This window comes from Heterocephalus glaber, unplaced genomic scaffold, assembly GCF_053883595.1.
Source record: "Heterocephalus glaber isolate CG9 unplaced genomic scaffold, H.glaber_assembly_v1.0 deba00001687, whole genome shotgun sequence".
Taxonomy (NCBI): Eukaryota; Metazoa; Chordata; class Mammalia; order Rodentia; family Bathyergidae; genus Heterocephalus; species Heterocephalus glaber.
The window spans coordinates 1,280,633-1,294,873 of record NW_028258412.1 but is presented as its reverse complement, the minus strand read 5'-3'; the positions used below and the strand labels follow the sequence as shown (position 1 = coordinate 1,294,873).

The 14,241-nt window shown below is 53.0% G+C and overlaps 1 protein-coding gene across 3 annotated transcripts in view; it reads right to left on the bottom strand.

Annotated features, from left to right (window-relative positions):
* Ppil2 (peptidylprolyl isomerase like 2) overlaps positions 1-14,241 on the bottom strand; it is a 28,300-nt gene that overhangs the window by 4,655 nt on the left and 9,404 nt on the right. For 2 of the 3 annotated variants that reach the window (XR_002394421.2, XM_004843318.3), the window contains exons 6-17: positions 11,936-11,987; positions 9,425-9,516; positions 8,405-8,494; positions 7,707-7,782; positions 6,610-6,770; positions 5,437-5,512; positions 4,820-4,926; positions 4,309-4,398; positions 3,982-4,015; positions 3,398-3,515; positions 743-799; positions 4-76 (exon numbers count right to left, since the gene is read on the bottom strand). Coding sequence is in view for 1 of the 3 variants with exons in the window: in XM_004843318.3 (XP_004843375.1) it covers positions 4-76; positions 743-799; positions 3,398-3,515; positions 3,982-4,015; positions 4,309-4,398; positions 4,820-4,926; positions 5,437-5,512; positions 6,610-6,770; positions 7,707-7,782; positions 8,405-8,494; positions 9,425-9,516; positions 11,936-11,987 (1,026 nt within the window). In the remaining 2 variants the exon portion in view is untranslated. Of the gene's footprint in view, positions 1-3; positions 244-742; positions 800-3,397; positions 3,516-3,981; positions 4,016-4,308; positions 4,399-4,819; positions 4,927-5,436; positions 5,513-6,609; positions 6,771-7,706; positions 7,783-8,404; positions 8,495-9,424; positions 9,517-11,935; positions 11,988-14,241 lie in introns of all 3 variants that reach the window. The other variant, XR_015446302.1, reaches the window with a different exon arrangement.

The following is a 14,241-nucleotide window of genomic DNA, read 5'->3' as shown; positions in this document are numbered from 1 at the left end:
TACCTTAGGGCGGTCCGTCTTGGGGTCACTCTCCACATTCTCCATGGCTGTCAGTGTGTCGAAGCCTCCAACAACCCTGCAGCAGCGGGACAGAGGGGGTCTGCATGTGCCCCAGGCAGTACCCGCTACAGCCATGTTCCCGAGGCATGCCAGGACAGGGACTGGGCCAAGGTAAGGCACCCATGAAGTTGCCACTGGGTTAGACTGGCCTGATAGTCCCAGGGCGCTGGTGAGAGGCAGAGGCTGGAGGAGAGGAGGTGTGGTCAGAAGACAAGGCCTAGCTATGTGTAGCTCTCAGTTATGGGGACAGAACCACTCTGCTGCTCCCATATTGCCCCTGTCTGTTTTCTGCTGTGACCCCAGAGCTAAGTCCTCGCCACAGAGACTGTGTGGCTGGAATTGCCATCGGGACCTTTATGGGAAAGTCTGCTGACTCCTGCCTGGACAAGACAGGACATGGGCTAGACTTCTGACTTGGGCACCATCCAAAAGATGCCCAGAGTGGGAGGACAGAGGGTTTGGGCAGCTGGACAGGCTGGGCTGGGACTCTTCTCCTCTCCTTAGCCCCTTGGGGCTGGCCAGCCAACCTTCCCCACCCTGGAAACCCCCAAGCCTCCTCTGCGCAGGCCTCAGCGGTGACACAGCAAGGATACAATGAGCACAGTCCCAGTGAGAGGTCCTAGCCGGGGAGGGCATGGCCAGCTGTGTAACACCCCAGAATTCTCACAGCAGCTGCCCTTACCGTCCAAAGATGGTGTGCTTCTTGTCCAGGTATGCACAGGAACGGAAGGTAATAAAGCTGGAGGAGAACAGAGGGTCAGGGTCCATTGTGAGCCACCCCGCCCGCCTGCCCCTTCCCGGTGATTACAGGGGCCACATCGGGAGCCCCTGGCCTTCAGGACCCCTCCAGGAACCTGCTGCTTCCATGCACATCTTGTGTACCTGACTCCCAGGCAAGGCTGTTAGAAGGTCACAAAGTAACCCCAGACCACCAGCTAGGCAGGACAAAGCCCCGGGCTCCAGCTCCCAGCCTCCTGTGAACAGGCACTGTGCCCCTCCGGAGCTTGCCCAAGTAGTTGCTTCAGGAAGGCAGCTGGGACGGGGCCAGAGCCCAGCCACATCACAACATCTGCTGAAGGACCAAGCACAGCAGACCAGGAGAAAGGCAGCGACAGAGCAAGAGCACCAGAGGAACTGAGAACCTTGGGTAACAAACATACAGACCCAGAACATGACCCCATCAGATATGGCATGAAAACAGTGCAGACTTAGTGTGCGACAAGGCTGGTATGTAAGACAGCTGTGGGGACTGGCAAGATCTCCACGTGTCCTGTCCTGGGACGCGTGGATATATCACCTAGTGACTTTACACATAAACAGACTTCTTTAGTTCAGAAGTAAATTATCAAGCTTCCAAATGAGGAGAAAGGAAAGAGAAATGAAAAGGAATTTTTTTTTTTAAAAAAAGGGTGATTCAGAAGCATAAAGACCCCAGAAAGCAGAATACCAATCAGAAGTTAAAGGCACACCTCATGCTGTCAGGATGAATTAGAGTAAGATGGAATTCAAGTGTGTGCCAGTAAAAGCTAAAAGTGAAGAGGTAGAAGACATCAGACAAAAGGAGGAAGGCAAGAAGCATCCTGGGACGAGTTACAATGCAGGAGGTGGGAAGCCACTCCCCAGAGTGTGGCAGGGAGGCATGACAGCATGCTACCCTTCTCCCTAACAGCCCACACAGACCTCCCCAGCAAGCCACACGAGACCGAGGCACCAGGCCACATCAAAATGCCTTGCTCAGCTGAGCAGGAACTCTCCTGAGCCCATCAGGCTGACCACATGTGAGGCCACCAACCAGTCAAGATTCAAAGATGTCAAACCTACAACCATGCAGACCCAGACATTCCAGCACTTTCTCTCTTACTAATTTCTAACACAGTTAAGAAGGCTAGAAAGAGAGTAAAATAAGCCAGAAGAAAATAGGAGGGAGGCTGGGCATGGTGGTGCACACTGTGATCCCAGCACTTGGGAGGCTGAGGTAGGAGGATCACCAGGATTTCGAGGCCAGTGTGGGCTAATGAGTTCAAGGCCAGCCTGAATTACACAGCAAGACCCTATCTCAAAAACAAAACAAGACAGGGGCCAGGGATTTAGCTCAGTGGTTTTACCACCTGCTGCGCAAGCGCAAGGACCCAAGTTCAATACCCAGTAGCAAAAAACCTCAAAAAAAACAAAAAAAAAGGCCAGGGATTTAGCTCAGTGGTTCCGCCGCCTGCCTCGCAAGTGCAAGGACCCGAGTTCGATCTCTGGTACCAAAAAAACCCAAAAAAACCAAAAAACAAGACACAAAACAAAACAGAGAAGTTAAAGAATAACAAAGGGGAAAACCAAGATGTAACAGAAATAAGGTCAAGTTCTTTGAGAAAATTGGAACTTTGAAAAAGTTGTCTACTTTGCAACTTTATAAAAGTTGTCAGAGAAGGGACAAAAAAAACTAAGAGAAGGCAACTGACCAACTAGCAGTTTACAAACTACTGAAGAAAAGAGTTAGAAATACATAATTTTAAAAAACCCCACAATAAAGCGATCTCCCTGCGCTCAAACAGTAACAGAAACAAACTTACAAGGAAATAAGAGATGACCCTAGAAAATCTTGGCTGAAAAGTAACTACAAGAACAAACAGGGCTGGGGATTTAGCTCAGTGGTTCCACCGGCTGCCCTGAAAGTGCAAGGAGCCAAGTTCGATCCCTGGTACCAAAGAAAAAAAAAAAAGAAAGGAACAAACTACTCACAGCTAGCAAGCCCTAAAAGAGATATGTGCACCCTTAAAACGTGCAGGACAGGGGTGTAGAGCAGTGCATGCATCCCTGGATTCTACCCCCTGCATACACACACACAAACCAAAAGATTTATACAAACGGAAAGTTGAGCTACATTCTTAAGATGATGCATAAATGCAATGTATACACCTATTCGTTCAGTACAAGTGTCCAACTCCTCCCAACATGGCCAGGCTTCCACAGGTCCTGCCGGCCCTCCCTTGGCCGCCTGTCCCATGGAGCTCCCACCCAATGCACTCTTCCAGGGGCCCCGGCTGCCATGGCACCCCTCCCGGCCTCACACTGGACGGTCCTGGTCCCACCAGCTGGCTTTCCAAGAGGCCTCTCAGGACCTCCTGGTGAACCACTGACTGCCCCTCCCGTGGGTACACAACACCACGTGCTGCTGCCTGCTGACCCACGCAGGGGCTCCCTTTCTGCACACAGGAGCACCCCTCGGCCTAGGGGTGCTGCACGGCCTGGATGTGATTGAGGCCCAGAATAACCTCAGGAAGTGCTCAAGGTCCCGTCTTAGGCCACCCCACAGCAGTCAGGCTGGGACAACTAGGCTAAGACTCACAACTGGGACTTGTTGGTGTTGGGCCCTGAGTTGGCCATGCTGAGGATGCCTCGGCCTGTGTGTGAGAGGTTGGGCCGGAACTCATCTTTGAAGGCCTTTCCCCAGTACGACTCCCCTCCTGGAACAGAAAGGAACATAGTTGGTTGGCAGTAGGAACCTGAGTCTCCAGGGGCATTAGGCACTGGCTGGGGCAGGAGCAATTACAGGGCAGGCCCTCAGGTAGCTCACTGCTAACCTCCCGCAGGCCCCAGTGCCCACACATCGGCTGAGTACTGCTCATGCACCACCCTCATGAGGTTTACCACGGTGCTCTGCAGAGCAGAAAGGCAGTTGGGAGAGGCAGCTGGGATGGCCAGTCCCTTGTCTCCTAAAGGAGGGTGTTCCTGAGGGCCCAGGAAGAATATCCTCCCCAGCTGTCATGGAGGCCTCACAACCACCTCAAAATGGGAAACTGAGGGTTGTGCATGGGGTGGCACCGAGCACTGGTGGCTCAGGAGCAATCCAGGGCTCTCCCACCTGCCTGTCCCCTCGGGCCCCACTGAGCAGTCCAAGAGGTCAGGGATGGACCCAGTTTTGGGACCTACCTGTGCCTGTGCCTGTAGGGTCCCCGCCTTGGATCTGTGAGAAAAAAAGCTAGTGAACAAGTTAGCCTGAGGGTACATCCCGCCACCTGCTGCCCACCAACCACTGCCCACCTGTCAGGTGGGCTCACCACTCTTGTGAGGACCTCAAGGGGCCGCATCAGCCCAGCTGCACATGGGCTGGGGACTCAAGAGCCAGCCTGCAGGTTCCCTGGCAGGATTCATCTACAGGGCACACACCAGCCACCACAGGCACACACCAGGGTGCCAGGGGCAGGGCAGAGACAATGCCCCCACTCACACACACAACTGCAGGCTTGTGCCACTCACCACAAAGTTCCTGATAGATCTATGAAAGATGGTGCCATCATAATAGTGCTTCTTGCAGAGCTTGATGAAGTTTTCGCAGGTTTTTGGTGTCTGCAAAATAGCCCAATGCTTCTGTGACTCACATAGCAGCCAACAACAGGGTCACAAAAGCGACAAAGAGCCTTTATCACATAGTAAGGCTGAGTGGCTCCTGGTCCTGGGGACCCTGGTCTGGTCAGGCCCCAACAGGGCAAAGACCCCAGAAGCTAAACATAGGGTACCCACAGTTATAGGACCCATGGCAGAGCAGAGGTGGAACCAGGCCCCTTGCCTGGGTGCACACACAGCACACCCACCCACACAGGCAGAAAAGCCAAGCTGTGATGTGACTGGGCCCCAGGAAGGAAGCCAGAAAATCTCAACTTCCTCTTGGAGACAGGCTGGATTTTCCACATGCACATACTAACTGCAGCGCCATACTTAAGACTGCAAAAGGACTGTGTGATGGCTGGGGAGCAGCAGTCACACCCACCAGGTCGCAGTGCAGCTCCAGATTGAGGTCACCCTTGTTGGTGTGCAGCCGCACATAGCCCTTCTTCTTCACAAACTGGTAGCGCAGCACGTCCTCCTCAATGGCAGCTGCAAATAGAGCCTCAAGCTCCATGCCTGCCCTTGACCTGGCATGGCCCCATTATCTGGGCACCACAGCATTTGACACACGAGTTATGGCAGGGCAGGGGAAGCTCTCCAGAGAACATGGAGACCAAAGCCAAGGATCTGCCATGACTGTGAGCAGGCTTGCTAGGTACTGGAGCTGGGGGCCATGAGCACCCATCAGGCTCAGCAACTAAAGGGTGGGTGCTGGAGAATGTGGCTGAAAACATAGAAGGACACAGGAGGTCCATGCCAAGGACAGGCCTGAGGGGACAGGCAGTGCTCCCTGGCCAGGGCTGGTGCTCATGCAGCCTCTCCCAACACCAAAACCACTTCCACAGAAGGACACTCTTCCTGACGCTGAGCCCCTGCAGACCTGAGATGCTGACCTGCAGGAACCACAGTGGTGCCCAGGAAGGCAGGCAGGGAGGAGGCCCATCGCCTCCACTGCAAGCTCAGACCCTAGGGACAAACCGGAGAGGCAGGGGCAGCTACCTGCTTCATGCGTGGTCTCTGGCACCATGGCAGTAGAGGTGAAGGATGCACTGACCTTCCCCGTGGAGTAGTGAGCCTGGCAGAAACATGGTGCTGTTCAGCCCTGCGCAGGGCCTCTCCTCCAGCCCAGCTTTCCTGACTCCCACCCATGGGGCAGCAGGACAGATAGCCCATGCACACTGCCCCACCTGTAGGCTCGGACCTGGGACCCAGCAAGGACCAGAGGACAAAGAGCTCTGTCAGAGCAGTGGGGGAAGTGGCCAAGGGCAGGCCAGGGAAGCGAGTGTGGCCTGGGTGGGAGCCAGGGACACACAGACTCCAGCTTAAGTCAAACCCTGGGAATAACACACCACACAGGACTAGCCTTCTCTAGGGACAAGAGTACAAGAAACTTATTTCTTCCTAAAGGTTTCAAGTTCTTTTATAGTAAACACATTGATTGCTTTAATCAGGAAAATAAAAGTTCTCATGTTATTTTCCTCTTCTAGAAAGGAAAAAAAAGCGGGGATGCTTGCCCCATGAGAAAGAAAAACACCAAAGTACTAACAGTGACTGTGTTCTGAGGGAGATTACGGACAACAAACTCTTTCAGTTCTCCAAATTTTCCTAATTCCTCATGGGGGAGAACCTGAGAGTTGCTGCCCCTGGCCTCTGTCCTACCCACAGCTCTGGCTCACCAGGCTCTGCCTCAACAGGGGAGGGACAACAGACCCAGGCTGATGGGCAGGGCACAAATCCAGCCCCACCACAGCTGATGGGCATTGGGAGACAAGGACATGGTGGCCCCAAGCACCTCAGTAGTCCCTCAGTCTACTGGCTTTGCCTAGGACACCCACGGGCCCTGTTTCCCTGCCTCCACAGACCTGCATGTCCAGGGACTGCTGTGTCCTGAGGTGTAAAAGCAGCCTCTAGAACTACCAGAGCCAGCAGGCAGCTGCCACCCAGGCTGGGGCAGGGACTGGGCACAGGGCATGGAGGTATGATTGACCCTTCACCTTCCCAGAACCCAGCCATATTGGCAGCCCTGGAGATCTGGGCATCCAGGGCCACCAGGGAACCACAGCTTGGGGGGTGGTCCCGCCTCGCCTCCAAGGCATCCCAGGCTCCACAAACCCCTTCCCCAGGACCTCTTCCCAGGGCTCAGAGAGGCAGGTGATAGAGCCACCCACTCACAGCATTCAGCTGGTCCACTTTCTTCTTCTCAGGGGCCTTCATGGTGGCTGCCAGAATCTCATCCCCTTTGAACTCCTTGTAGAGCTCCTGCAGTGTCTCTCGGGTCTCAGTATTTGTGTTTTTCAAATAATAAGATGGGTCCTGCTTGGCCTTTTCCTCATCTACAAAACAGCACAGAGGCTCTGAGCCACTAAAAGCCACATGGGCCACAGATGGGTGGGGTGGGAACAAATCCAGAACAGACCACAGCAGCATAAGCGACAGGCAGGCTTGTGACAGCACCATGCTACTGCCCTGGGCCATGCCAGCAATGGTGGGGACAGCAAGGCCAGGTGCCCAGGGCTCTCCCTCCTTCATTTAAATGGGAGTCTTAGGGTGCGGGGGGGGGGGGGGGGGGGGGGCTCAGGGACAATTCTATTTCCTTTATATTTACCTGTATATTCCAACCTTTTAACATTGTGCATTCTGCTCTTGTGTTTTTAAAACGTGATTCTTATTTAGAGTGATGGAAGTGTTTGGGGTCTTGCCGGAAGTCAAAAGCCCCATCTGTACCCCTGCGGAGGGCTGTGGCTCAGCTGTGGGGGTTACTCTCCTGGGCCTCAGCCTCTGGGTCGTTTGAGCTCAGACCTGACCCAATCACGATCATGTGCTCAGCCTTCCTGCATTCTAAGTGTCTTACGCAGTGCTTGTCACTGAGCACCTGGAGGCTGTCCTTTGCAGCCTGAGGCCAACTCATCTCTGGGCATGAGTCTTGCTGGAGTAGAGGGACCAAAGGCCCAGCTACCTCCAGGATGAACACCTGTATCATGCCTCTACCTCAGTGACACCTCCATCGGTGTCCCTTGGACAAAGCAGTCCCAAATGTAATCTGTGAAGGAAAAGTGGGAGATGTCTTGGCAGGGGGTGAAGTCTGGCCTGCTGGTGTTTCCATGGCTGTGGTCTGACTTCTCTGAAGTCAGACACTGGGGACAGATTCAGGAAATTGGAGCCCCCCTAGGCTGAACCCAGACCCCTGGGGTCCCTGGCCCTAGGAAGGCAGGACTTTGCCCAAGGAGCACCACCCTGCTCCACCCAGAGCAGACCCTGACTGTACACACCTGGGTCTATTATTTTCATGTTATTCTTAACATGGAAGAAGTTGGAGACATTGAACTTGTCCAAATTGGTGGGGTCCTGCAGCAAAAGGAGAACATCCAGGAGTGAACCCAGGGCTGCTGCTGAGTGGCTGCCATAGGCAATATGGGGTGGGCTGGTGCCTACACGGGAAGAGGCTGGCTCTGAGCCATGGGCAGGGTGACAAGTAGGGGTGGGTGGGGACAGGGCACAGACCGGCTATTCACCAAACGGCATCCCCCTCTGCCCACAAATAAGGAGCATGACTTGGTGGCAGGTCGCCACAGGATGGCCTGGGCAGCCATAGGGCTAAGTTCTGATCAGAATGAAACAAGCCACAGAGTGAACCACTCCTGCTGGCCTGCCCAAGCCTCTGCTCCATCCAGGCCGCTCCTGCTTTTCTATGTCAGAGTTCTCATCAGTTCACTCGGGGCTGACAACTACAGGGACACTGTTCTTGAAATGGCGGGAGGAGAGCCAGCTTGCAAAGTGGCCACTTCATTCTGACGCCTGAGGGAACAGATGAGGGGCAGCCCAGGGGCAGAGAAAGTGGCCAAGGCCCACGTAACCATGGGAAGAAGGCAAAGGCGCTGAGAATAGTTGTGGAACTAGAAGTGGGCAGAGTCATAGGAGGAGACCATGGAGCCCAGAGAGCTGGGTAGGTACAGGAGCTGAAACTCACCTGGAGGGTGATGATGTCCTGCCGAGAGAAGGGCTCATCAGTCAGCAGGTCCCGGAAGTTCTTGGCCTTGATGTTTAGCTGCTCCACTGCCTGCAGTCAGGAAGGAACTGGCGTGACAAAGTCTACCAGAGACCCTGGCCTGGCAGCAGCACCATGGAGAGGGGAAGGCAAGGACAAAGATGACCATATACCTGCCAAGTGCCCCCACCACCCAGGAAAGGCAGAGCAGACTATGCCTAGGCAGTGACTGGAACACAGCCTGCTCGTGGGAGGATCCAGGTACATTTTACAGAGCTCAGCAAAGCCGCTTCCCACTTGCTCCCATGTCTCCTGAGCACCACACATGCGCCAGGCCCAGAGCTAGTACCAGAGAGAAGCACTTGGTGAACAAGCACACAAGTCACATGTGGGACACAGTCTAGACACACTCTGCTCGACCCATGTGCTTCAGGCAAGAAGGAGCCCCATAACCCTGGGCAGCACCGGCCACCTGACCCTGCAAATGTCCAGGTGAGGAAGGAAAAGGACACTAATCTGCTCTGCAATGGGGGTCTATTCCCAGCCTTTTCCCTGAGCAGCAGGACCCATGCGGAATCTGCTCCCTCCCATGTCTACACCGCTTGCTGCAGAACTCCTCCCCCAGCCTCCTCCCCAGTTCCTTCATGGGGACAGCTCCCTCCTGGGAACAGCTCCCTCCTGGGAACCCTGCCTCTCCTATCCCACAGGGCTCAGCCCTCCCCAGGGCCTGAACTCTGAGGGCCCCCTCCTCAGTAGCCAGAGCTGCTTGGATTTCAGGTCTGCAGGCTACAGGAAGCACCTCCCCCTTTCTGGGTCTGTGAAAGTAGGAAGGTACCCAGCCAGAGCTCAGCAGGGTGCCCTATGCTGGTGGCTGTGACTCCAAGTCTCACAAGGCCAGGTTGAGACTGCTGTGCTTACCCCCAGCACAGCCAGGCTGGTAGAATATCCCCAGAGCACATACCCAAGGGCTTGGTGCCATGCTGTCTCACAGCAAGGACTCACCTCATAGGCATAGACATTGCCAGTCATCTTGATGGCCACAATATGAGTGTTGTTAGTGAACACAGTGAACAGCACTGGGCAGTGGTACTTCCCTAGGGAGAAGGCACATACAGGGAGGCCAGTCACCATCAAGAGCTTTGATGATCCCAACAGGGGCCGAGGTGAGAGAGAACTTGGGCAGAAGGTCACAGAAGGTAGAAAGCAGAAACCCAGGCCAGCTGCCCAGACCTGGAAGCAGAGGGAGGGCAGCTGCTAGGAAACTCTTATTTATCCTGCAAGACCCAACCCTGCCTCCTCTCCCCTCAGAGGTGGAGGCTCTGTGACCACTGTGCCACCCTCCTCCTGCTCCTCTTGAGGCCAGCCCCCAGCAGGAAATACTGTGTTCCCAGGAACTCAGCCTCAACTGCTCTTTCTACCCCTCACACCGCAGCACCCACCAGCTACCCTATCTCCTGGCCTCCCTCACCCCTCGCCTAGGTGGCTGTGGCAAACCTCACACAGGTTTCCTGCCCTGATAATCCCCTACCCAGTACCTAGGAATCCTGTTAAGTCCCAAAAACAGAAAAGAAAAAAAGGGGGTGTGGGGGAACAAGCAGAGACTTTAAAATACTTTAGAGGTATCACCCGCAACATCTGGGTAGACTTCTTGCAAATCTGCTCTGAAAACTATAAAAAATAATAATTAGGAAACTATGGAAATCTGACAAGGTGCACATCTGATGAGCTTAAAGAATCCTGTTAATTTCTTACATGTCATAAAGCTATCGTGATGATGTAAGTCTTAATCCTTTTGCACTACAAAGTGGAATATTTAATCAAGAAATGACACTCCATGTCTGGAATTTGCTTCAACATCATCGCAGGAAGTGTCAAGTGGGAGCACAGGCCACGAACTGAGGCCAGGGACTGAGGCTGTTATGGATCAAGGATGGCTGTTCGCGATACTAATTCTCTCTACTTTCCTGTGTCTGAAATTTCCAATTAAAAATACAAGAGGCTCAGGGTTTAGCTCAATGATAGGGCACTTGCCTACCGTGTACAAGGCCCCAGCTTCAATCCTGAGCACACACACACAAAAAAAGTGAGGCCAGACCTCATCCCTCCTGTTAGCAGTTCCCATCCCAGAGGAGGAGCCCAAGTCCGCCCACAACCTCCCAGGCCCTGTTCTGCCTCCTGTTCTCACCCCTGGCCTCTCAGGCCACATCTACATCCACATCTCCAGCCGCCTCCTCAGCTCATGCCGTTCCAGCACCAGTGGACTCCTGGCTGCACACACTTTCAAAGGTATGCCCACCTCAGGGCCTTTTCACTGGCTGTGCCCTGTGCCAGGAATGCTCATCCCTTTGCTCCCTTCTACCAGATTCCCTCTCAAACCTTGTCTGCTGGTCCCTCTGTGGCCCTCTCTCCCCTGGCCCCACTCTGCTTTGACCTACATGTGGCACAGCCTGATATACTCTACTGATTAACTGTATAGTTTTCTCTTTAAGCAGAAGGTAAGCTCCTCTCATTCAGGGAGAGACTTGGCCTGCTTTGCTCTCTCCACATGGCAGGCACTCCACAAACAAATGCTTGCTGAATGAAAGACACTTTGCCCTTCCCTGAATCCACTGATCACAGAGCGGCAGGTGCCCAGCAGCTGGCCAACAGTGTGGAGCTCCTAACTCCACTGACTGTCAACAATGCTTTTTCACTGAAGTTTATTCCCTCATAACCCATTACACCAGACTCTGGGCTCAGAAAAAGGAGGAAGCTGGGCCCCATCCTCACATGCACTTAGCATTTTCTGGAAATCACACTCCCACAAACACAGACAACAACCTAAACAAGGGGATCTGTGCAGCAAAAGGAGGCCTGGGCAAAGGCCACAGAGAACTTCTAGCAAGAGCAGACCCTGGTACAGGGCCTCAGCTCAGACATCTGATCAGGAGATAAGAGGAGGGAGTGCAGGAATATAAACCAGGAGGCCCCCAGCTGAGCTAGGGCTTCAGGAGCAGTGGTGATGAGAAGCCCAGCTAACAGCTGCTTGGAAATCCCTCCAGGACGCCACACCCACAGCCCAGCCACCAACCCTGGGTCTCAGCCTGAGCAGCCTCTGCCTCCACTAATAAATGGACCACAGACTTAGCCAGATGTGGTCTGTGCTCCGCAGGGCCTGACTGTGCCCACGAAGGCCAATAGCAGCTCGCAACGGCTTGACTGCCTTTGTGGGGAAGTGGTTCCATCCCTACCTCCACCAGCTTAAAAATACCTGCGCCTTTAACAAGTCATATGACATCTTTTGAAAAATGTAAAGCAAATACGCAGCTTGATCGGAAAGGAGTGAATGAAGGCTGGGCTTAGGGCTCAGTAGTAGAGCACATGCTTAGCATGTGTGAAGCTCTCACTTCGATCCCCAGCACTACCAAAAAAAAAGAAAGAAAGGAATGACTGATTCCATAAAACAACTTGGTGAGAGCAGGGCCAGGGGTTCCATGGGAAAATCCTAGAGCCAGCTACTAAAAGGATTCTCACCTTCACTGTTCTTGGCAAAGTTCAGCTTGATCAGGGATCTCCCATCGAGTTTCTGGAAGATACATAATTACTAATAATGAATAGGGTTGGGGATATTGTGGTTAGAGCACTCATCTAGCATGCACAAGGCCTGGGTTCAAACCCTAGTATCTCACACACATACACACACACACACACACACACACACACACACACACACACACACAAATAACAATAACAACAAATAAGTGATGGGAAGAAATACTGACGTGGAGCAGCCAGCTGAAACAGACAGACTAGAAAGGTTTCTCTCCAGTCAACCCTTTGCAGCTATCAACCAGAATCTAGCGGCAGGGACCCCTTTAGGAGGCTGCGGGACACAGCCAGGACACATGGGGGCTGCAGAATTCGCACCTGGATGGCAGTGACTATATAATCCCCACATCCTAAAGGTTCTGAGGAGAACCCAGGTTTGTGTGGTTTTTTGTTTGTTTGTTTGTTTTTTGGTACCGGGGATCAAACTCGGGATCTTGCGCTGGCAAGGCAGGCGCCGGAACCACTGGGCTAAATCCCTGGCCCTAGAACCCAGGTTTGTAAACACACAAACAGGGACCTATTCACAGGGTGACCACTGGGCTAAAGGATGAGGCTATAGGCTGGGAGATGGTTTTATGCTTCTCCAGTGTCTGACCCTTTATTTTATTTTGGTGCTGGAGACATGAACCCAGGGCCCTTGCATAATAAACACATACTCTACTAAGTCCTTATCTGAACATCTTTATGGCAAGCACAAGTTACTTCTAAAATTAAAAAATGAGTGTATTTCTAATGCTAGTGAGGGTACCCAAGTGTTCAGCTTACTCTGTTTACGAATACTTTTTTTTTGGTGCTGGGGATCGAACTCAGGTCCTTGTACTTGTGCAGCACGCAGCAAAACCACTGAGCTAAATCCCCGGCCCCATTTACAAATACTTTAAAAAATAAAACATTACAAGTAAAAGAAAGGCTGGGATATAGTTCATTTGCCCTGGATTCATTGCCAGAAACCCCCCACACACACACACAACTAGAATAAATATACTGAAATGCTAAGAGTGTAAGAGGGAATAAGATCCACTACTCGTCCAAGTTTCTGAAACACATCTTCAGTTCACCTCTTTGATGGGAAAGCTGATAAAATGATAAAATGTCCTGGCAGTGAGAGGGGAGAACCCACCTGTGCTGGAGGATGTCAGGGCAGCTGTGCTGTGCAGACCCTGGCAGAGAAAGTTAGAGCTGCCCCCATCCCAGCAGCCACTGACACCCTAGTGGGGCTAGCCCTGCCCCTACCCACCCAGAGCTCAGGGAAGACATCAGGGGTCTTGGGAGCTGGGTCCCTGGGCTGACCTCTGACCCTACATCTTTCCTGACCGAGCACATCTGCTCCTCTACCACTGGCTTCATTCCATTCTGTTACTCTCCCACTCACCATCCTCCATATGCACGTGCAGGTTACACGGCAGGAGAGCTGGGACACAACCTCCAGGTACATGACCCAACCAGTGAGCCCACACACAACATGCTCCACCTGGGCCCAAGTGGCATGTAGTCCTTAGCCCTCAGCCCAAGGGTTTTTTTCAGATTCAGCTTGAAGGGTCTCTGAGGATGCCCACCCTAGAGAGGATACCTACACTGCAAAGAACCTCACACCAGCCCAGGGGCAGAAGAGCTGAGATGGCACAGATGGGCCACTAGCTTCTCCCACCACCCCAGGGAAAGTAATTTACTTACTTATTTATGCAGTGCTGGAAAATGGCCCCCAGAGCCTTGTGCACAATGACAAGTGCTCTACCCTCAAGCTGCACCCCAGGCCCTGGGAAGAATTCTGTTGCTTCTACTTGTTTCCAGAGCTGGCCACAGCTCCAGCTATGGGGCCCTGACTCACCATCCTGCTCATCTGTGCACTAAGCCCCAGGAAAGAAGAGCAAATGTAAGTCACTTTGACAGGAAGGGCAGAGTCACTGGGTAAAATGCACAAGATCCCCTCTGTACTGGGTTGAAAAATATTCTCCCAAAGTTCAAGCTCACTAGGAACCTGTGAACACGACCTAACTTGGAAATGGGGTCTTTGTAGACATGATCAAGTTAAAATAAGGTCATAATGGCACCGGCACGGGCTGTACCTGGCCTGAGATCTTAAGTTCAAGACTTAAACCTGGATTCTACCTTCCCATCCCTGGCACAAGACAGGTGGCAACTGCTCAGGAACTTCTTGTGGAACTGAACCAGTCCCAGAGACCTGACTGCACTAGAGGGTGACTACTGAGATGTCCACACCCTCTAAGAGA